The sequence below is a fragment of the Patagioenas fasciata genome, chromosome 1 (assembly GCF_037038585.1).
Source record: "Patagioenas fasciata isolate bPatFas1 chromosome 1, bPatFas1.hap1, whole genome shotgun sequence".
Classification (NCBI taxonomy): Eukaryota; Metazoa; Chordata; class Aves; order Columbiformes; family Columbidae; genus Patagioenas; species Patagioenas fasciata.
The window spans coordinates 136,335,382-136,359,678 of NC_092520.1; the positions used below are offsets into that span (position 1 = coordinate 136,335,382).

Genomic DNA, 24,297 nt, shown 5'->3' on the forward strand with positions numbered 1-24,297 from the left:
TAATACCTAATATTAGCAGGTATGAGTGTTATAAATTATTTTCCATCAAAATCTTGGCACACTTCTTCTGTGATATGCCAGTATAATAGCCATACGGGTTAACTGAGATGTAGTGAACTTTCCAATGTGCTCCGGATTGTTACACGTTCTCTGTATATTTCTTTTTTACAGCTGGATGTCATAATTCTATTTGCTTCTTACAAACCTTTGTCCATTTTGCACTGGTAGAATTTTTCAGGTGAAAATGTAAAATATTTTAACTTTTATTTTTAATTAGGTTTTCAATTGCTTCCTCTATCTTGCTTTCCAAACAGTGTTGAGTCAAATTTCTAGTTTTCCAAGGAAGATTAAAAAACACTCTGTTTTCATATTCCCTCCTGATTCTTTCAAAAAAAAAACGTACAAAATCATCTTGTTTCATTGCATTGTAGACTTAACACACAGTTTTTGTAATGTTATTCTTTTTTGGCTAAGCTATGTTGTATTCTTCAGTTAATGGTATCATTGACAAAAGCTGCACGTCATTTTAAATTGCAGTTTTCAGTTTATTATTTTAAACCGCCTGTGGAATTCTCTCTGAAGCATGTATAAAACCCAGCTCAGTTCTGTGATGCGTGTTGAGAGAATTTCCGTAGAGAAACTCCATACCCTAATTTGCAACAAAAACTGAGTGTTTGTTTAGCCATCCTCCTTTAGGAACTTTGCATAACCTTATGACTACTCTCAGTGGTAGAGATGGGGAAGCTGAAGCACAGGATTATATTGTCTAAATTCAGATGGTGGATTTGGAGCAGAGCCATGAACACAGCTTAAAAGACTTATCTCAACTTTACTTCTTTTACAGAGTTGGGTACTTTGCTGTATCACATCATATGGTTTCTGAGGCACTAATTCTTACAGAATTGAAAACACAAATAAACGTTCAGTTGCAGAACAAAGTTTCTAAATGTAGGCTGAAAAGAATGAAGTGTGACATGGCAAACCCCTGCACGTTTCTTTATGCCTTCTGCTGTTTCTTTTGGTTACTCAGGTAGAAGAAGGACAAAATCTAAAATGGGTTATTTATTTTCTCTTAATCATCTGTGATCATTGTGTAGCTGTAAGGTTGTAAAAGGTATAAGCAACAGTATATATAAGTGCTGGATTTTCAAAGCAAACATTTCATAGTAGGCCTTAGTGCAAGCAGGTACAGTAATGAAACTTCAAACCAGCCAAGAGATCATACAGCGAAGGGTTCTTGAGGAGAAGAAAAGGTTTTTAAAAAGTTGGTATAAGTTAGGAAAGGGACGGTTATATCTTGTTGAAATCTGAGCAAGTTTTCATGTATTAGTCCGGTGTTGGAAGGAGGAAAGAGCACAATTTTCTTGCCCAGGTGATAAAATTTTCATAATTATTAATAATAATTCTGTTAGTTTACTTCTCTCTCTACAGCTTGGTAGGTTTTCTACCTACCTTATAAGAAGGTCAGGTATGTATTTGGTTGTTTTTTCTTGTTGAAAAAAAAGTTAAGTACTTGTCTTGGGATTTGTCTTTAAATTTTCTGCAGAGGAAAAAGAAAGAAATGCTGAATCCAGCAGAACCATCATAATGATTATTTATCTAAAAAAGGAATACAGTTTGAATTCTGCAATCTCCCAGAGGAACATGTGTAAGAAAAAGATCTTAAAGAAAATGTGTTATGATTTTTCAACAGATGTTGATGTCATGTTTCCTTTAACCTGTTCAATTCAATTTAGACATCACGATCTTCAAAGAAGGTTCATAATTTTGGAAAAAGATCAAACTCCATAAAGAGGAATCCTAATGCACCAGTTGTCAGACGTGGCTGGCTCTACAAACAGGTACTCTTCCCCTTTTCACCCCTTTCTGTTTTTTTTTTTTATTTTATAATATGTATAATGTACAGAAGACAGCCATTTGCATAAAATACAATTATAGCAATAGCAGAGTGAAGCTATAAAGTATGAGGAACTGACACATGGTATTTTAATTAATTAGATACTTGTCGGATGACATTCTGATACAAATGAGTAAGGGCATTAGACAAGTACAGAACACTGATGTTCTATATGTACATATCTTTCTCTAAAACATACAAAGGGCTTGAAAAATCTAAGCCGATGTTGTTAGTAAATAGCTGAATGAATTTCAGTCATGCTGAAATGATGGGACTAGAATGTATGGCCCAGCATATTCTTTTTTAAAATTCTGAACTTTCTTTTGTTAGGCTATATCTCTTAATTTGTTTTAAAAAGTAAGAAAATATTTTCAAAAAGAAATTGTAAATCAAGCGATTTTTTTCACATATGAAAAGACAGAAGAACACCTGTTTTCTTAACTCAAAGATGACCATCTTAAAACCAGAGATCATTTTAGGTTTTTGTATTGAATGTAAACTAATCTGAAGTATCTCCTTTTTAGTATTGAGTGACAGTGTACCTAGCCTGCTGTAGATTTGCCATTTTGCGATACCAGACCACTTGCATTTTCTTGCTCTGCATGAAGTCAGAGTAGAGTAGTTTGATCAAAAAATTGAACAGCAAAGCTGATCAGGCCATATTAGGAATATATTTTATAAATCTACTAATATGAAATCCACCCTGTAAGAACTTGCCATTTAAATGCAGCTGAGGCAAATATTTATATGTAGTTTTGAATCTACTTTGTCATTTATTGTCCCTACTCTGACAAAATGAAATGACCCACGTAGCTTTCTGGATGTTGTTGATGAGTCAGTTTTTAAAAATTACTATCAGATGAAAAGATCTAGAAGTGTCTATTTAGTAGATTTTTCCATGTTTAGATACTTTTATGGCCTCTACTCTCATTCAATGTTGAAAGTGAAAAGTTGTCACAAACGTGAGAGATTTTTTTGCTTTGTTTTGTGGCTATTAAACTTTCTAGCTTTAAAAAAAGTTAATGTTTGTGAAATACTGTTTTCTTGATTTTTTTAATTAAATGAGGTAATCAATTAACTTGATGGAAATATGAAATCCAAATTATAGTGCAGGTGGTTGTACACATGAGTATCTGTGTCATTGTTTTTGCTGCCCACTTCCAAACGTTAGATTCATAATGAACTGGCTTTTCTTTCTGAGGTCCTTTGCAGTGAGTTTTACACGTATGAAAAGATATGGTTGCGTACCTGGACTAACTTATTGCAATGCGCTAAAGATTCTAGCTGTTTCATGTTTCTTGTTTCACATCAAATCATAGAAACTCAGCATACTAAGTAGTACAAAGATGTTGCTTTCCTAAAAATTATACTCTATGTTCATATTAAGAAGTCCATTTTAGTGTACAGTTGTATTATTTTACTAATGAGTAAACAGTAGCTATATTTTAATATCACACAAACAGAGAGTTACGGTGGTTGGAAGGGACCTCTTGATCATCCAGTACAGGCTCCTCTGCCCGAGCAGGTTCAGATACAGCAGGTTGTCCAGGACTGTTTCCAGCCGGGTTTTGAATATCCTCACAAATGGAGACTGCACCACAACCTCTCTGGGCAACCTGTGTCGGTGTTTGATCACTCTCACAAGGTTACTTCTGCTGAGGTGGAATTTCATATTTCTTAATTTGCGTCCATTGCCTCTTGTCCTGTCACTGGGCACCACTGAGAAGAGGTTGGCTCCATCTTCTTTATACTCTTTCATCAGGTATTGATACAGATTTGATAAGATGCCCCTGAGCTGCCTTTTCTCTGGGCTGAACAGTCACAGCTTTCTCAGCCTTTCTTCATATGAAAGGTGCTCTAATTCCTTAATCATCTTTGTGACCCTTTGTTGGATTCACTCCAGTATGTCCATGTCTTTCTTATACCGGTGAGTCCAGCACTGAACCTGACACTCCAGCTAGACCTCAGTAGTGCTGAGCACAGAGGAAGGATGTCCTCCCTCCATCTGTTGGCAACAGTGCCAGTGCAGTCCAAGATACTGTTTACCTTCTGTAGCATGAGGGTGCTTTTCTGGCTCATGATCAGCTTGTTCACCAGGACCCCTGAGGTTCTTCCCCATAGAGCTCCTTTTTAGCTGATCAACCCCAGTGTGTACTGGTGCGTGCGGCTGTCTCCTCTCCAGATGGAGGATGGAGCATTTCCCTTTGTTGCATTTCATGAGATACTTCTCTGCCCAATTTCCCAGCCCGTTGAGGTCTCGGAATGGCAGCACAACCATCTGGTTATCAGCCACTCCTGATAGTACCTATTACCTGCAAACTTGCTGAGGGTGCACTCTGTCCTGGCATGCAGGTCATTAACGAAGATGTTAAATAGTCTTGGCCACTCTGGGTTGTAGATCACTAGCAACTGGCCACCAATGATCACCACTCTCTTCAATCCACCTTACTGTCCAAGTACATACTGTTGAACAGGGTTTACGTGTGAAATTATTTAAATGCTGTGATGTTTGATTATTTTTTGTAAGAAAAGGGATTGCTGTATGTTTCCATGTTACAGTAGTAACTGAAAGCAAATTTAGTCAAGAGTTTAAACAACAGATATTATCTTCAGAAATTTACAGTGAAAGCTTGTGACAGTTTCTTTTTGATAGCAAGATAACTTTCTTAACATGTTTATGTAACAACAGAGAACACCAAGTTTTGTTTGACTCATGGTGTGCTGTTTCATTGCATGTAAGGCCATTCCTCTGTCATTTGTCTACTGATTTTTAAGTCCAGAGTCAAAACTTTTTATGGAAGGTGTTTACTGTGAACATACTATTAACACATTATGACATAATAACATTATTTATTATGACATAACATTAATTATGTCATAATTAACAGGGAGCAATAATTAGTATATCCGCTGATACTAAAAGGATGTACTTTAAAGTAGGAAAAAATTTCAAATATAAGAACCACACCATCATTTTGTGTGCCTCTCTGCTATGTCTGAAAAAGGCTGAAATGTCATTCCTAGCATGTCTCATTGCTGGCAGAATTTTACATGTGGCCATGTAGAAACCTGTTGCTCATTTTGAGTGATGGGATAAATGTGACATTGCGTAACAGCGTCTTCAGAAAATCTGTCTGAGGGTTTGTGATAATCCTTTATACTGAAGGCTTTTGGGTGTTTTCACATCCTATGGTTGATTTATATAGCCGGGGATCTGGCATCCTGATCCACTCCTTAGTCAGTGACCTTGTCAGTGAAGTGAGGAAAGCAGTCTCCCCTCCCCATGTCTGCCTTTCCGGCTGTGAAATAGGAGCTGACTGCTATGGGCAGTGCTTCCAGACTTCATTAGTGTTTGTTAAATGACTTTGAGGTCCTCGGAAGATGCTGTAAAGTGCTTAGTTATTCTAATGATGCAAATGTTTGTGGCGAAGGGTATTTTAACTTTTTTTCTGAATAATATTTCCTAGCTAATGCTTGCTTTACCGTTTATTTTCCCTTCTTCAGTTCATTCCTTCATCCCAAAAAGAGCAGAGCTTGAAATATGAGGCTAAAGATGATGCTTACTTTTTGCAATTAAAATAGAAAAAAACAACCCCAAACCCAAACCTCCCACAGTTTTTCATTATAGATTTCCAGCTTTTGGTGGTCACAAAACCTATTTACTGCAAGAATATTGATAATTCACACTTACCTTTCTTCTTGGAACTGATTAACATATTTATTAAATCTGACTCTACTAGGACGTGTGCACTGCAATGCTTTGGCTTATTTGCACTGCAGTAGTGGTGACAGTCTTTCATTCTGAGTTGTGCAGTGTAAATTGGTTATAAACATAAAAGAAAATGAAATTGCTTTATGAATAAACTTTATTTGGGAAAGGAATTTTCTCTAGATATATCAGTGATAGTAGAAGATGAAGTTCAGCAGAGAGTTTCTTCAGAAAACAAAGGAGGATGTACCCCAAGTGCTACCTTGCTTATTTCCTTTTTCAAAAAAAAAAAGTATACATTGTTTTCAATTAACTGTATATCATAGTCTCTAGCATGGTAAAATAATGGGCTCATTTATTTTATTCTTGAATCATCTTAACTTCAGGCTTCCTGTGGTACAATTTTGATTTGCAATGTCAAGTCTGAGATGAGAAGTCAAAGACACTTAATATATCTTAGCCAAGAAAATTAACTACTAGCACACCAGTACTAGTACCCAATTTACTTTATGAACTAATACTGTTAACAGTCTGAAAGTTCTTACCTGAGCACTTTGATTAATACAGGATAGTACTGGGATGAAGTTGTGGAAGAAACGGTGGTTTGTGCTCTCAGATCTGTGCCTCTTCTATTACAGAGGTAAGTTCCACTCGGGAGAGCTTTGTGTGCTCATTTTACTGGGAACAGATAAATTTTGACACACCACTCAAATGTAAGAAGAATGAAGCTACTACTTAACTTAGTGGATAAAATAATTGTATACCTGTCAATATTCAGGCCTGCTACTTTTATCTTTTTTTTTTTTCCTTCCCCTGTCTTCCTAATTACCAGTTTCACATAATTGCTTCCTGCCTGTCAAGAATGCTCAAAGGGCAAACCCATTCACAACTGTCTCTTTTATTGAATTCTGGATTGTAGACTTCTTACTGCTTCCGTTGTTAGGAACTAAATATGCCAGGTTAAATCTGATTTTTCATGCAAATGAAGTAGCTGAAATGGCAAAAGGAAAGGGATAGTGCATGGGAGCTGAAACTCTGCCCCTGGAAAGATAAAGAGGATATATATGTCTTTGGGGAATCTCATCAGTGTTCATTAATACTTAGGAAGTGAAATGTGTCCAGTTCCATGTAAGTCTTTGCTGTATTTGGACCAAAAAAATCTGTTAGTACCCTTACGTAGCTCCATCAGATTTATTTTATGTGGGAAAAATTAGCTGCTTATAATTCTAGTCTGGAGATATGTATGTTAGAAAACTGATTCCTTCACCATTAGAGATTATTAACTGTTGTGCTCCTGAGGGGATAAACAAATGGCATTTGTGCAAACGGAAACTTATTCAATTCAAATAAGGTGTAAAACCGTAATAGTTTAAAGGACACTAAGAGCAAAGAAGACTGTAGAGCATGGCAGAATAGAGGAAAATAATCAGTTAAGGACATCTGTAGATGAAGGGTAAGAAGGGATTTCAGCTTAGGATGACAATTGAGAATTGTTAGTGGTGGTCTTGTTGCTGCTGACAATGAAGGCAGTGACTGATGAATTTAAAATGCTCTTAAGTTGCAGCATGGTTCCAATCTAATAAAGACAAAACAGGTCATGAAACATAGAAGCTCTGTAACTGTTTATAACTGTTTTAGTTAACAAATTCTGAATTATTGAAATGTAATCACTAGGCTTTGTTTCTTTACCCGAAGAAGCACACATGGTTGGATAAGCCACTGCTGAGTCAGTATTAGGCTATAATTTCAGTCACAGAGGCATCGATTTTGGTACAATTACACTGCATTTAGTTAAGTGGTCATTATATACTCTGTGCTTTCTTACAGGGTTTTGGTCATGGGGCAGTAATTTAGGGTTCTGCTTATTGCAGAGCAATGTTTAGATTTCTCAAAGAGAAGTGCAACTTGAAAAGAGTTCGGTGGTGGGTTCACTCTATTATTTACTACATGGGGGAAATATGCCAAGGCAAATGCTGCTTAGTGTCTCTCCAGGTGCCTGTACCCATTCACAAAGCAAACTTTCAGGTGTCTTCCCTCCATGATAACTGTTTGTCTGTGTCTTAGAGATCCAAAGGCAAACTTTCAGGTGGGGCCTGTACCTGTCACTGTGCAAACTGTCACGATTCTTCTCTGCCTGATAACCGTTTCTCCAGAATGTGTATTTTTGAACTCCAGAGGCAAACTTTCAGGCGAGGCCTGATAACTGTCTGCAGAGCAGACTTTCAAGAAACACAATTTTCAGAAAAAAGAAAAAAAAATGGAGTAGAGTAGCAGGAGGGGTGGCTCAAGCTGGGTACCTGCACAGAGATCCAACCTGAGTGTAAAAAACCATAGACTTTTGTATCTGTATAGACTATTCATACAATGATTCAGTCCAATAGCAATATTTCACTTTGGGATCTTGTTTCTCATTGGATTTTTTTCACTCATGTCACGTGTGCCTTCGTTTTGTTCAACTGTAGACATTGTTTACAGTCCATAGCCTTGCAGGTACTGTTTTGTCTGAATAAATCCTTTTTCCTCTCAGTGAAGTGCAAAGCGGGCCCCATTTTATAGATGTCTGTAATGTCTCCACATTAGCCTTGAAATCGTTATTTTTCCCCAATCAGTTCCATTCTTCCCAGCAAAGTGCAAACTGGACCTTATCTTGTAAGTGTTCAGTGTAGTTTGTAGTTGTTTTTGGTAAATATGAGGAGAACTTTACAGCATAAGATTTTAGCGAATCCAGCTTACTAAGTAATATGAAGCAAAGGGTATATTAAAAACCATACATCCTTATACTTCTAAATGATTCATTATATTTAGTGTGCATTTACTTAAACTAAATGTTTAGTATTAAACTTAAATTGGGCTCATCCAATGACCTATGAGTAATAAAACCATTGCCATATAGACAGCTTATTTAGCAGAGAGAGCTCAAAGTGGGCTCACCCAGGCTGTCATATTTATAGAATAAGTGGTTGACTTGTAGTCACATTGCACACAGAGGGGAAGGTCTGCATGAGACTCCTTGCACCCACAACTCATCGGTGTTTAGTGTGCCCTTCTGCTTCCTTATGGGTTTCCTGAGAGGAGTTCTCAGCCTGGCTGCGGCTCAGGCCTTTCCCTCCTCTGGAGCCTGGACCAAACTGATGCTGGTTTGGCTGGATGGGGTCGAGTGCATCCGCCACAGGTTTTCTTACTTTAAACTAGTCTTCAGGCTCTCTCTTCCAAAGTTTCTTTAGAAAGTACTGCTTTGTATCTGCCTTAAAAACATATTAAGTTGACTTAAAGCACTGCACATGAAGTATCTTGACACAAAACAAAAAAAAGCAATAAGCAAAACCAACAACAAAGAAAATCAATCCAAACAGCTCTGTAATCTTACTTTTTCATTTCTACGTTAGTGTACCAAATAAGCTGAAATAAAAGCAGAATAGTCTAAATTGTTTGTATGATCAACTTAGCTTTTAACTATCACTTGCTTGCTAGAAGGCAGTTAAAGCTCATAAACTGTAATTAAACATGTACAGTGATAGCCTTAAAGGTATTAGAAAAGACTACTAAAATGTAAACAACTTGCACTCTAAACCCTGTACTTTTAAGTTTTTATTAATTCTGTCTCAGGTACTGAAAAAATGGAAAGCAGGGAGCCATGAACTCACTCCCAGATCACAAACAGTGTTTCTGGTTGATTGATTGTGGTTTGGGGGGTTTTTTGGTTTTGTTTTTTTGTTTTGTTAGTAAACCTTACTGAAATTTTATGATTGTGTTATAGTGTTAGCTGCTAATACTTTAATTTATAGATGAAAAGAAAAATTATTTCATTTTATTTTTCCAGAGCTTAGAGGATACTCTTTTTCACAGAGGGATAAAAGAGTGCCCGCATTCATACTGGAAGGTTATTGTTGCAACAAATAAAAGATCTTATAGCTGGACAGTTCTGCTATTTTTCTTTTGTATTATTCATACACAGCATACAAGTAAGGATGAGTATGAGGCAGTGTAATGTGTAGATAAAAGTTAGTCTGATGAAAAACAGATTTTTAGAATCTGGTGGAATGTAGCAGTATGTCTTTAATGAAGACCAAAGTCCTCCACGCAAGCAGCAGTTCAGTGGAACAAAAATGTTCAATGCTTTTATATGGCACTAGTGGGTGTGACTTACTCGGCTGTAAGTCAAAGTATAATCTGTAAATCTAAGTGTAATCTAGCAGAAGAAGGGAATTTTTCCCCAAAATAGCAGTCCAACATTTGCCATGTATTCTGGGACACAGGAGAAAAGACAGATTTTTGTGTGTGTGTGTGTGGCTAGCAAGGAGTAAATATTTGAGAGGGCATGATGGGATTATTTCAGGCATACTTATGAGTACAGTTGAGTACCTGAAAATAAATCCACTCCTCATTTCTTTTCTACCTTTCAATCAGAATAATTGTTTGCTCAGTTCTCCAGTTGAATAACTATCCAAAAGAGCATATTTTTTACATCTAACGTGTCATGTAATGCTAATATAGCTGAGCAGAGCTTTCCCCATATGAATAACATATTAATTTAGTGAGTAAATGAGAACCAGCAAAAGATTTTTAAATCCAGGTGTGAAAGCTAGTCTTTTTATACTGTTTACATGGATTTTAATTGTAACAGTATTAATTTTCTGTGCTTGGAAGTTTGGAATATCTATGTTTTCCTCTTAATTTCGTAGATATATATCCATTTGTTATGGCACTGTCTTCAACTAAGAGAATCCTACGATACTGGTTGTGAATAGTAGTTCTGTATCTGGGATGCAATTAAGATTGACTTAATGAATTGCATCAAATTATTCATTTGTTAAAGTATAACTGGACTTAAGAATGGGCTGTGGCTTCCAGTTAAAATGTCAGTTTCTTATTTTAATGTTCTAAAATTTTACATTAAAATGGATGTTTGGTTTTGGGGACTTCTTGTTTGTTTACAAATGATCTGAAACATACGTGTTCTTACAAATGGAATGCAATAGAGTGTAAACTGTTCATCAGAGTTATAACAATCTCAAAGCTTAATATGCCCAATATCAGAAGAACAATGTGCAAATTTTCTCTAAGACCAAGAAAAATAAACAATATTTTAAAATACTTCCACTTTCATAGGTATTTGCAATTTTTACTGAGCAGGCAATAAAGAGCAGGGATTATTCTTGTCACTGAATTAGAGGCTTGACTTCCATCTGCTTTTCAGCTTCAAAGTTGTACGCAGATAAGCACAGATCCCCAGAAAAATTCTAGGTGAAGCTATTTGTAGTGTTTTCCACAAGGCAGTGCATTCCATGTGCTTACACTTTTACAGAGCTGGCACTCTCAGGAGGGGGTTTTTGTGCTTGCCCACCTTGGGAAAAAGTCGAAGGTGGACATTGTTAGATGGCCCAGATTTCACAGCGCTTGGCAGGTTTTTGGGGATGCACACTTGTGTGATATGGATTCTGTGGCCTGTGTTGGCAGAGAGGGACCGCACGATGGTGGTCTGTGCACTCCTGAGACTGCGTACAAACACCTACGTGACAAATAAACCTGGCTTTCTGATTCTCTAACACATTTGCTTCTGAGGTGAACTTCTTGTTAGTGCTCTCCTGTTGTTAAATACAGAGTTTCACTGAACTGTATGAATAGCATTATTGTGTGTCAAAACACTCTGTTTCTCTAATCAAAGACTATATGTTCACAGATGAGAAAGAAGAAGGAATACTAGGTAGCATACTTCTACCTAGTTTTCAGATATCTGTGCTTTCTCCTGAGGACCATATTAACCGCAAATATGCCTTTAAGGTAGGGGAATCAATTTTTCTCTTTAATTTCATGTCTGAAAGCACAATAATGTAGTAATCAGAATTGAGGTGTTATGCAAAATGGGATTGACAAACAGCTTCTAAGACTGATTTTTGCATAATACAGTATCAGAGGATTCAAGTATTTGGCCTATTGTAAAGATGGACAAAATTACTAGCAAGTGAAGATTGATGAATATCACATATTAGTCTTCTATTTTTTTGTTCATGGATCTTAAATACTGTGTGGTGGTTTAGAATTACAGGCTGCGGCTGGACTTATGCCACTAATGAAAGTTCTTTAGTTATTAAGATACAAAGTATATTTACATGTAAATTAAAATAAGGTTTATTATCACTTAAATCACAATATTGCATGAATTATTATTAGGAGTGTTTCACAGCTAATCTTTTTAATCATTATATAAATCACTCTGCTAAATATTTTCTTTTTTCTGTTTGTTTGTTTTATGAGCTCCTTTTGGCTCTTCTTTTGGCCTTCTAAGCAACGCATCATTTATTTACTGTGGTAAGTACAAAGTAAACCTTAATGTATCATTCAGACTGCAAAAATCTATGCCAAAATTTTATTTATAATCATTATATAATTTACATGGGTAGTCAAGATAGTTTTTAAAAGACTGAAGAATTTTAAGGGCTTTTTATTGAGTGTATTAATGAAGAAGCAGCTACGATTGAAAATTATAGGCAATTATTTTGAAAATATGAATGCAGTGAGAGAGAAACATGGAAGTATTCCTTCTGATTTTTTTTCTGATAATATTATTTGAAGAAATTATAATAGAAAACATTAAAGCGAGCACACAGTAACATTATTTGCCTTTTTTCTTTTACAGAATCTTATATTTTTATTGCAATGACCATGTCATTTCCAATCAGGCAGCTCATCCAAACATGAGGACCTATTATTTCTGCACAGATACAGGGAAGGAAATGGAGTTGTGGATGAAAGCCATGACAGATGCAGCACTTGTGCAGACAGAGCCTGTGAAAAGGTAGTGTGGATTGACAAAAGAGTAGCACACTCTATTTATTTAACATATTTAGTTTGATTTATTTAAATGAAAGTGTATACTTTCAAATAGAATGTAAATTGGCTGAAGTAATTTATCCTTATATTGAAGACCCTTACTCATTTCACAACGTTGGCTAAAATGTTGAAGTCGTAAAAATAATCTAAGTTCTGTTCTGAATATGGATGCCTTGAGTGTAAGGATCTAGAAGATAAAAAATACTATCTGATTCCTTTAGCCAGTGGCATCAAAAGAAGTGCAACAACAAATACTATGTGCAGGCGTGCTTGACTTCACCTGCCTTCCTGACTGAGTACCAATAGCAGCTCAACTGGTCATAAGTCTCGAGTCTCAAATTCATAACTGTAGTTTCTGACTAAATTAAACAGATGTACCTGTGGTGAGCCCTTCTTGTTCATCATTAAGCTGTCATCAAATGTGTACTTACCTGATCTGGAGCTTTTTCCTTTACGTGTCCATGCCTGGACAATGAAAACCAAGTTACTGCTGGAAACCTTGTGCTCTCAGAAACTGAATGTTGTCTGCTGCTGTCTATCCAGTAAGAATTGTTTTCTCTCTGAATGTGGTCCCTTGGGTCAGATCCATGGCATATAGAATGCAAACCTCATTAACTGTAAATTTAAAACCTCATTATTGATGGCACAGAAGTTATTGCTGATGGCTGCTGTCACTTGATCTGTTCCGCATCCTTTTAGTTCCTGCTATGCTGGAACTAAGAGAATGGCAGCAATGCTGAGAAATTTTAAGTTTAAAAAAAAAAAAAACAACAAACAAACCACACGTAGACAGAGGTACCAAAGAAGGAAAAGGTACAACTTTTTGCAGAAGAGAAAGCACATTTAACCTGTTCTCAACATACAAGCAGTCTTTCCAAATTTTACATTGCTAGTGCAAGTAATTCCTGTTGACTTCTTCCTGATATTTTTATATCCCATGTTTCAGCATGGTGCTGGCAGAAGCATAAAATGGAATGCAGAATGATTACACTCTTTTGATGTTACATGTTTTAATGATTTGTGAGCTTTTCAGTCAAACATAATAAGTCTTTTACTTACACCAATCTACAGGACATTCACAAGGATAATAGTAAGCTAGGAACACCTCTAAATTTCTACCTGTGCAACTTCTCAGTGACTAATCTTAAACAAAAGGTCGAAATCTTAGCTTTTGTCTCTAATATCCTTTAAATGTATAGGTAGTGTATGAAGTATTTCATCCTCTGCATTGGACAGCATAGTGAAATCACTTAACAGAAAAATACATTGTTCTCTGTACTTTGAAAAAATAACACATATGCTTCAAGCTCTTGAGTTTCATGTGTTATTCCCAAAATTACTGAAAATAAAAGATTTCAGCTTATAGAAATGAGCAGTGGTAGGTCCAAATACCACAATGAAATTTGATCTGATTAGGATTTCATATTATATGTGATGTTATGTTCTTTGTCTCCTGCAACCCTCCTTATGTTTGGGAACGATAGACGTTACAGCGTAGGGATGAGCAGCGTGAGAATGAGCATAAGCAAGTAAATACTTAATAGCATTTTCACCTTTTGCTTTCTCTATTCAGAGCTTTTAAGAGATTGCACTTAAAAGAATGAAGTTACCATGACAAAATAAAATATCTCATCTAGCTTAGTGAATAATAAACCTAATCTGAAAAATCAGTTTTTGTTCACGTTGTAAGTGTATTGCAGATAGCTGTAATAGTTTACAGATTGATAAATGATTAAACCAAATCAGACCCACTTCAAAGAAAAATTGTACCTTGATTGTATAAGCACTTTGTAGGGGGAATAATACTGAAGTAGGTCATTCTGAATCTTTTTTGAACTGGTGAAATGTTATTTGTTATTTGTTATTTGCAGTACTGTGAAGACTGGACATTTGAAGAGAACATCTTTGTAGTAGAAAAAAAATTGTGAAAAATTGATATCTCCATCTGACAGAACCTCTTTAGTGTCATCTTCATAGTCTCCCGTAATAGTCAATACTCTGTAGGAGATATTTAGTAAACTTAGTTATATAGACAGATGTTACATTATTACTTGTGACATTTCTTTTAATATAAGCAATCCAAATGTTCATGTAAACATCCGCTTTTTTGTGCAGTTCATTAATACAGCCGTACGGTCACGTTTGCCACCTCAGACCAAGCCTGACAAGATTCATAGTGAGTTCACCCCGGTGCCAGGTGCCACTTTGCGGGCAGGTCATCCTTCTGTGGGTGCAGCATCATCCATGGCTGCTCTAACGAGACAGACGTGCAGCCACTGCCATGAAGAGTATTCCAGTCTCCTGAAATGCGTGGCCATGCGTTCCTACGCCCTTCTTTCAGCCACAGTGCCTGTTCCAGCATTGATGCCTGCCTTTTTTGGGTGTTTGGCAATGTGTGGGGAAACAGTGGAGATTCCCAGTACAGCTGAGCTTATGTAACACTTTTTAGCCAGTTGTATGTACTCCTGCAATCTACCTTGTGTTGCTTCAGGTGCTTGATGAATCAGCGTAGCACACTTAATGAGTAGAAAAGCACTCAACAGCAAAATCAGTAGTTTTCTGCCTGGATACCTTGGGCAGAAGGGTTTTGCCAACAGCCAAAACAAGTGTCAGAAGAAGAAAAGTATCCTATGTAGCACCATCTTCTTGTTTTAATTCAGGCAAGAAACCTTAGAACAAAACAGAAGTGGATGGTAACCTCTTTGAAAAGTTTGTTAGTGGTCTTGAAATAATCACTTGAGAGAAAATACATTTCAAAACCAGTGAAGTCTCAAAGACTTTCATGTCTGTTAGCTATAATAAGGAAGAAAACCCTTCAGACGTGTTTTCTGAAGAATCCATCTTTTGGCTATCAAACCAGTTCTTAAAATGAACCATGTAGCAGGATGTGATCTTATCCAGAAGAAATACTGTTTCTTTCCTGTAAAAATCTGTTAAGTATTAAGTATTCTATTACCTCATCTCTAAGTACCCTGAAGTTTGCCACGCACATAGCTGTAAGGGTAAATGATTTTGGTTCAGGCAAATTCAGCCAGCACTTTTGTTTCTCAGGTTTTTTTGAGAGAGATTCTAACCTTGTACTGAGTACAGTTTTCTAATAGACTAAATACTTACAATACAGGAGCTAGACTTAATAAGAATTTCCTTAAATATTTATGCAAGCTGATGTTGAGCCACTCTTATGTGCTTGTTAATATAAATTGCCCAATGATAAGTCAGAGTTTTTACAGTATAGTTCTTTAAATCCAGAAGTCAGAGTACTTCACTGCTTATCATACTCTGGAAATCCAAACCCAACAGTCCATTAAATTGAATGTTTCAGCTTTAAATAATTGCAGAGCTACAATCTCTGTCTTTATTTTTTCTGAGGATGTGAGCTCCTTGGAGAGAAAAAAGATAAAAAGAATATTTAAAACATGAAGTTGTGGGGGTTTTGCCCAGATTTCCATAAAATATTCCTACTTTCCACAGTTAGCCACAAAACACAGAAATGAGGTACTGAGGTAAGAAAATAAAAATGTAACCATTTCTTTTAGAACTGATCTGCAGTCATGGCAGGAAAACTCCCTTCTGATGTATAACTGCAGGGAAGGACAAATATTATTTGGCCCCATTGACTTAACTATAATTACTCCTTTCTAAACATTTTTGTTTTAATTTTACCTAGATAGTAAATTCAAGTTTAATAATGTAGTGAGAGACCTATCAAAATAATTAAACACAAATAATTTAGTCAGTGAGGAACTATTTAAGCTTATAACTTGAAATATGATCCAAACCAACCTCGCTGTGTTAGCAAAACATATTACTCATTCCATGGTGTAACACTGCAGACCATAGTTAAATTGTATCTGTGAGTACTGATTGCTTCCTTGTGTTTGTAGATGCTAATATTCACCAACATAGCAATTTATCATTTTTAGCCTAAATGCTGATTTCTCTACTCTTCTATGATTAAGAGTGTCGGGTCCTTTTATTGTTTTACTGTCAGCTGTGTGTACCAGAGCCTTTATTTCTTCTGAGTGATACAGCATGTACTAAGAAAAGAGTGGTGTTTTTTTTCCCCTAGTGTAGGTACTCTCCCTGAACAGCATCAACTAAGCTGCCAAAAAAGCATTTGTTAGCATAATGACATCCATAGTGGGGGTTTACTGATGTCACCATGTTTGGAAAAGATGGCTTTTTCTTTTCAAATGCCTCTGCCTGGCTTTGTTAAATCAGTCTTTCTGTCTGTCTGATACTTGATTACATTCCCCCACCACTCCCCCAGTTTTAGAGTTATTTACTTATATAAAACAGCAGAAAACAGTACTTTTCCTGTATTACTGCTCCATACTCCGTATTCCTGTTTTGTTGTAGAAACCTGTAAATTGTATTCCATATATGCCGAAACACGTATGTTCAGTGCTCATTCTCTTTTGTCTTTTCGCACTCCTGTCCTCAAAATACCCTGCAAGTCTCGTTGAATATGTCTTTGAGAGTCAGTAATAAATATGGAGCCCCATATAAATATGGATTTATGTTTCTTACATTTACCTGTTAGTTTCTGATAATTTTTTCCATTTGGATGCTTTGCTGTGGAAAGAGATCTGTTGCTCACACTGAAGTGACTGATTTGATGCACAAAGTTAAAGAAGAGCCCAGAAGTCTGTTTGAATGTCAGTCATTCAGCCTCCACGCCATCGCAAGGCGTGTCAAATATAAACACTTGGCTCTGCTGTGTATAACCATAGTAACAAGTGATACAGTCTGGAGATTTCATGGAAAAACAATTCTGTGATTTTTGAATTTGTTGGGGTTTTTCTTTAGTTAAGATGCACAGTGGAAAATAGTATGATATTGTGAATCTTAACACCGTGCCAAGTCTTGGCTTTGCCATCTATCTGATGAATGTCCTTAGAGATGCCACTCTCCCTCCGCATCACAGATTTTCCATCTGTAAAATGGCAACTGCTTCTCTGCTGTAAAGCACCTTGAGAAAGATTGATATCAAGTCACATATAAGGGAGTCAGGTACTATTCAGGCATGTTGTGCATATTAATGCTGGTGTTTAGGTTTGTTTGTAAAGTAGTCCTTATACTTATTTGTGAATTCTTGAGCGCTGCCTGAAAACTGAAATTTTAACACCCTTTTTTGCCTTGATAATTGTGGGAAATTGAGTTTTCCATTCACTTACCTGTTTGGTGAATTCCTTTAGTTTCTTGTAGACACCGGGTCATACAGTTTTGAGGTGGCAGGGAGGAGGTGATCCAGTTTTGTTTTCCATAACCTTGAGAAGGAACCTAGGCAGAAGTGTTTGATCTCAAGAACAGTTTAAAATCGGGGGGGTGGAAATAAAAAGATAACTCACTTTAAGTTGCAGTAGGAGATTAGCACAGAATTTTTTTGCTGAAACTTGGAAATTATAAAAGCAATGACATAGGTTTAGCAGTTTAGCCAAAAAATCTGCATAAAAACGGGTTCTACATCAAGAGTTTTTTCTCTGCATGTTATGGCTGGCAGAAATATTGCCTTTTCTTTTCTGCTAGCAGAAAACATCAGATGTATCTAACCTCTGTGTTTAATAGTGATGTGTGAGGAAAAAAACAGTGTATAAAAATAATGCTGGTGCATATAGCCAGAGAGGTTTTAATGTTAGGTTATTGTTACGAATGTTTTCGTTTGCAATACGTTTCACATGTATGCTTTTACATTGGCAGCTCAGGAATAATAACTGAAAGAAAAGGATTATTTTGAGCTACTTCTATTAGTAGGGTGATTTTTTGAGAACCTTTATAACATTATGAAGTATCAAGGAGAGATTGGGATCATCACTACTGTGTCAGGAAGAGGCAAGGGGAAAGGTACTTGAACACAATTATAAAAATGATTAATGCATTTGCAAAAAAAAAGATGCAAGACAATGTGAAAGCTTAATTTGACATCATCTTAAAATAAAGTTTTGCTCTTGGTTTGGTTTTATACAGAGGTGTAATCTTAAAGAATTATATATCTTCTTCTTTCCTCCTGTACCAAAAAAAATGTTGATCAAAACATCTTAGAGGGTTTTGGTTTTTTTCCTTGTAAACTGAAAAAAAATTGTTGCTGTTTGAGCTGGAATTTCTGTTCATGTTCCAGTATGGAAAAAGATACAGCTCCTTGACATTTTGAAATTTTAAAAGGAAGAGAGCTAATAGAACTGCATACATTAATTACTTGTGTAAGTACTGTAAAGCAGTAACTGTTCTCAAAATACCATTGTATCATTATTTTTGTGGTATGGTTTCCTACGTCAGCAGCTACTTTCCCCCTTAAAACTAGGGAAGCCACAGTTATTTTCCACAAAATGTAAGCCGGCGCAAGTGATAACATACCAGAGAAACCTAATTGATGCCAGTGACCATTAAAAGTTGTTTGTTTTCTTTAAAGGAGCTCATTATATGTTGTATTCAGCAGTACTGTGAATCACAAACTGGTCTGCAATGTAATCTGCTACTATTTTTAAAGATGGCTTTCAAAATCATTTCAGGCTGTTGACATCTGGAAGCTGTAGCTCTTGGAGAACCACTTAATATTTTTACCATTTGAATGTCCAGCCCTCCAGGAACTGAACATCCACTTTTTCAGACTCTGGCTTTATTTTTGTTTGTGCACATTTTTTCTAGGGGCTTAATTGGATGTTTGCTTACATTGACCCCATGTTGTAGATGTTTTTAAAATAGCAAAGAAATAGAGAAGCCTGGAAGAAAAAACACTTGCATTCTCCAACCGAAAAACCACTGCAACTGTCCAAACCAAACAAAACCCCACCACCACTCCCAAAACAAAACGAAACAAAACCACCTGTCCTTGATTATTGCGAAAATGTGTCCTGGATTTTTCTCTCAAAGACCAGATATTGGTGTAAAATATCTGGACAGCGATTCGCTGAAGTAACTGTATTAAACACCAATGTATTCACTTTTTCGTTACTATTTTTAATGAATGTTTTGATGATATTATAGCTTGTCGTATATTCCTTTCCAGAGTAGAGAAGTTAACCACTGAAAATACACCACCTCGAGAGGCAAATAATATTTCAAACCATCGGGTGCTAATTAAGCCAGAAACTCAAAATAACCAGAAAAACAAAGAAGTGATAAAAAATGAGGAGAAGAAAGCTTTGGAAGCCGAAAAATATGGATTTCAGAAAGTTGGGCACGATAAACCATTAACGAAAATTAACAGTGTAAAGCTAAATCCCTTGGGATCCGAATACAGGACTTTACCCATAACCACGATTCAGGCTGGACACTTCAGACCAGTTCATTTAAATGGGTCTGAGAATAAGACTGTTGGTGTTGTCCTGGCAGACGTTGGAGATGGAGCTCAGCACAATGCGTTTCAGTCACATCTGGAGTCTGAACGAGTTATGCAGAGAACTAATTCCATGCTGCAGTTGGAACAGTGGATTAAAATACAGAGAGGAAAAGGACAAGAAGAGGAAACAAGAGGGTAAGTACTATGTATTTTTTTTTTCTCCAGGCTTTCTAGCAAATAACACTTAGGCTTTTGTCCTGCTTAGATTCTTTAGGTTTTGATCTATATTAGATAAATATATAATTTATTGTTCTCTGTAAAAAGTGCCTGGATGATGTCTCACAACAGATTTATTGGAGTTACTCTTTTATTGACATTTGAGTGATTATTAATAAATTAAACTATATTAATAACTTAGTTTATAAAAATGGCCAGAAACTCTTTTCAGGTATTAGAAATTTCTCTATCCTAGCAGGGAGAAGGTGTCATCAATTGTAACAATTCTTTTTCCTCTTAAAGTCGGTTCATGAAATTGCCCTGTCTTCAGCATTTTTGTTCGTAAATACTTGTAATTATATTTTATTTAAAATTCTTAAAAAATATTCCAGGGGGGTTTTAAACTTGAAATAATCTTTAGCTGAAGAGAGAGAAGCTTTACCTAGGAGTAAGTCATAGAAATCTAACTAAATTGATGCTTAAAGCTTCTCTTCTCATGAAATTAAACATCTCCCATTTCTAGTACTGAGTTCCAGGACTCATTCATGAAACTTTAATATTATGTGTGAATAACATTGAATCTTGTACCTGTAGCAATTTTTATGTCTGACAGAAGAGTAGGGACATTGCTTCTGGGCTGCCTTAGAGACAAACAGCTTTAGCAGTAAAGTATAGAAGTTTTTAATATTACAGGAGATAGGAAGTAATGGAGATGCTATCGCAGGAGATATTTTGCAGAGCTGGAAATTAGGGATTTTGCATATAGATGGCATAGCAGAGCTTAAGACAGAACCAAGTTCAGAAAATGTGTTTTCTGCAATTTTCAAAATACGGGGTTTGGGAAGTTTTCAGTTTTTGAAAAAACTTGTAAAATTTACATTCGTTTGGCTTACGCTTGCCAAAATTGGTTGAACATTTCTTCATTGCCTTTAGCTGTTCGTTAAATATACTTAGGAATTGTTAATATGTTGTTTCATTAAGTAGCTTGATCAAGTTTGAACTTGGAGTATGGAGAGTGACTTGCGCACTCTGGCTTTTATTATGCATGCTTACATAATGAGAACTGAGAAGGCTCTTTAATGCAATTAGGTTTTCTAGATTGGACTGTAATACTTGCAACCCAACAAGAGAAATTTAAGTATCTGTGCCATTTTTCAGTTGCGAACCCTAAAACTGATTTAATTGTGGGAATCAAATCGAGGGAAGTACTGTTAACAATATGTTATTAACATTATTTTATTCTTGAATATAGAGGCCACTTACTGCTTAAATAAAGGTGTCACTGATAGCACAAACAGTATGGTGCAGTTCTGCATAAAAGTAGCAAACAGAAAAAGAATTGGCTTTGATCTGTCTTTTTTTGCTTTGTCTGGAAGTGGCCTTGAATAATGATCCAAATTTCTAATGTATAGTGATGTCTTTAGAATATGTTTTCACTTAAATTTGAAATTTTGTTTTTGTTCAGATTGCCAGTTTCTGGCTGGAGACAGAAATTTAAGTAGAACTGAAGTTGGTGAATGAGAGTAGAAAGAAGCTCCAGTTTATGTTAAAGCTTAAGGTTGAGGTGAGAGGCTGTTGGTAGTAGCACCTGTTCAACTCATAACTTGAATTTTTGAGAAAAGTAGTTGTTACTTAATGGGAAAAAGCTGCTGACTTTTAACAAAGATGCTTTAAGTTGCATCTGTGTCTCTAATGTATTGGAGAAGTCATGGAGGACCAAACTGAGTATCTCTGGTGTGTCAGACTGAAAAAACCCTAGGACTTGAAGAATACTAAAATGTTGACAAATATGTTCCATTAATAACTATGTATAAAATAGGAGCTGTTATCTGTCCACAATATGAAATGAAAAGAGTTAACTGTAAAACTACTAACTTGTTAGAGGAACAGGCTGTCTAATAGTTTGGTTTACCTGAGAAATCAACGAGAATGATGGCAATGTAGTTTTTAATTCTTGAAGCTGTTATCTGCCATGTCTATGGATGTAGACATCTAGTTTTGCAAGACCCACAGGAATAAAGACAACTGATGCCCTGAGGAAGACCAACATTTTTTTTTTAACAAAAATGAAATGGTTTCTAAATAAAAATTTTAAACATTCCTCTTCAGTATCATTCTATTGAATTAGTTTTGTGCAAGTCAGTTATGAGTAAATATTTTCACCAAAAGTGGTTCATTTGAGTGGTCTCTCTCAAAAGTGAAAAAAACACAGCAGGGTTGCATGGTACTAAGTAAGGCTCTGTTGATGCTGCTAACTGAGGATGTGAGCCTCTGTCTCCCCACCTTGCCCATGTAAACGTCACCCTAAGTATTAATAATTAAATGGCCTGCTGTACAGCACCAGGTTTCTGCCACCCCGTGCTTGATACGCACATGGAACTTTCATATTCCGAACCAGCTGGTATTTTCATTCTTTAGAATGAGTATTTTGAGGTTTTGATCCAAAGGTATTGATAGCATTGCAGAACTGAGCCCTGAAAAATCGCTTTCCCAAATAGTCCAACGTGAACATCAGAACCAGTGTTGCTACTCAACAATAATCCTAGAGACAACCTCTAAAGGTGTCTATAAGGAGTCTGTGAACGTGTGTGGAGGCCATTTTTTCCCATGAGAACAGTTGTAGGGAGGGTTTTTTAATGACAGTTGCAGAAATATTTTGCAGCCTCTCATCATGAATGGAATGCCCCTGAACTTGGCACTGGTGAGGCTGCACCTTCAATCCTGTGTTCTGTTTTGGGCCCCTCACTACCAGAAGGACATTGAGGTGCCGGAGAGAGTTCAGAGAAAGGCAACAAAGCTGGTGAGGGGCCTGGAGCACAAGTCTGATGAGGTGCGGATGAGGGAACTGGGGCTGTTTAGCCTGGAGAAAAGGAGGCTGAGGGGAGACCTCATTGCTGTCTACAACTCCCTGAAAGGAGGATGTAACATGGAGGGTGTTGGTCTCTTCTCCCAAGTAGCAAGTGATAGGACAAGACTAAATGGACCCAGGTTGTGCCAGGGGAGGTTTAGATGGTATTTTAGAAAAAAAATTCTAGATGGAAAGGGTTCTCAGGCACTGCGCAGGGAGATGGTGGACTCACCATTCCTGGAGGTGTTTAAAAGGCATTTAGATGAGGTTCTTAGGGACATGGTTTAGTGCCAGGGTTAGGCTATGGTTGCACTCAATGACGCTGAGGGGCTCTTCCAACCAAAACAATTCTAGGATTCCATGACCTCTCTTGGTGGCCTCCCACAGGCTCCTCGTGTTGGGCTGGCGCAACAGCCCAAAGGACACCAGGCCCTCTGCTCACCTCTCCCCAGGGGCTCGGAGCACAGGAGGCGGCACGTGGCCATGCTCTGGGGGCAGGGCCAAGGGATCCTCAGCAAAGAAGAGTCCATGCAACACTTGGTAATCAGAAATTCCTTTATGGAGTGCTGGGAGACCGTGTGCAGGCGGCTGGGCCCCCCGTTCCCACCGGGGGGATCTCTGGATGCTTTGCTCCCTCTCAGCCACTGTTGAGCACAGGCGGCTGTGCCACTTGCAGAGCGTAAGGTTGACGGGGGGTCCCTGAGGAACCCCAGCCCTCCTGGAATGTTCTTGCCACCGTCTCGTCAAGACCATCCCAGGCATGGGATGAGAAGGCCCTGGAGCCCAGGGCTCGTGAGGCGAGGTGGCGGGCAGTCCCTGTGCCCACGGGGCAGCCTTTCTCTTGGGCAAGAGCCATGACAGGCGGGAGTGAGACGCAGAGGAGGGGCCCTCAGACCCAACCACCTTCCTCCTCCAACATTCAGGCATCTTTCAGGACACAGGCCCCCGCGCCCACACCTGCCACCTCTGACATCACAATCGCCACCATGGTGACCTCATGCCTGTCACCAGCACCTCACTGCCCATTGTTCCAGCCCTATAAAAGCGGGGGCCCCTGCAGCTGGCCCACAGTGCGAGGCCCTCGGACGCCAAACATGCTTGGAAGGAAGAGGACGCTGAGCAACCAGGCGGCTGGCTGCCCACCTCAGGGTGGGACGCCACAGAGCCGCTTCCCGGCACCACAGGGGAGCACGGCACCTCCCACCGGGAGCAATGCCAGCCCTCATGCCACAAGCACCATCGATCTCGATTCTCTGATCGATGGCATGCGGCGCATGACTGTGGGCCCACCAGCGAACGGTGTGGAGCCCAAACGCGTCTGCCTGCCGGGCAGCAGCGGGAGCAGCCAGGCGGGTGGCTGCCCAGCATGGCGTGGGAAGCCACCGAGCCGCTCCCCGCTACCATGGAGGAGCAAGACACGTCCCCGGAGGAGGAAGCCGAGGCAGCGGAGGAGGAGGAGGGGGAGGAAGAGCAACATCAATGCGCATGCCACCACCACAACGGACATTGCATCTTTG

At 37.8% G+C, this 24,297-nt stretch overlaps 1 protein-coding gene across 20 annotated transcripts in view; it reads left to right on the forward strand.

Annotated features, from left to right (window-relative positions):
- PLEKHA5 (pleckstrin homology domain containing A5) overlaps positions 1 to 24,297 on the forward strand; it is a 174,246-nt gene that overhangs the window by 101,969 nt on the left and 47,980 nt on the right. For all 20 annotated transcript variants that reach the window (XM_071815599.1, XM_071815602.1, XM_071815575.1 and 17 more), the window contains 5 exons: positions 1,737 to 1,841; positions 6,174 to 6,246; positions 11,287 to 11,387; positions 12,287 to 12,402; positions 19,444 to 19,911. In XM_071815599.1, the coding sequence (XP_071671700.1) occupies positions 1,737 to 1,841; positions 6,174 to 6,246; positions 11,287 to 11,387; positions 12,287 to 12,402; positions 19,444 to 19,911 (863 nt within the window). The remainder of the gene's footprint in view (positions 1 to 1,736; positions 1,842 to 6,173; positions 6,247 to 11,286; positions 11,388 to 12,286; positions 12,403 to 19,443; positions 19,912 to 24,297) is intronic.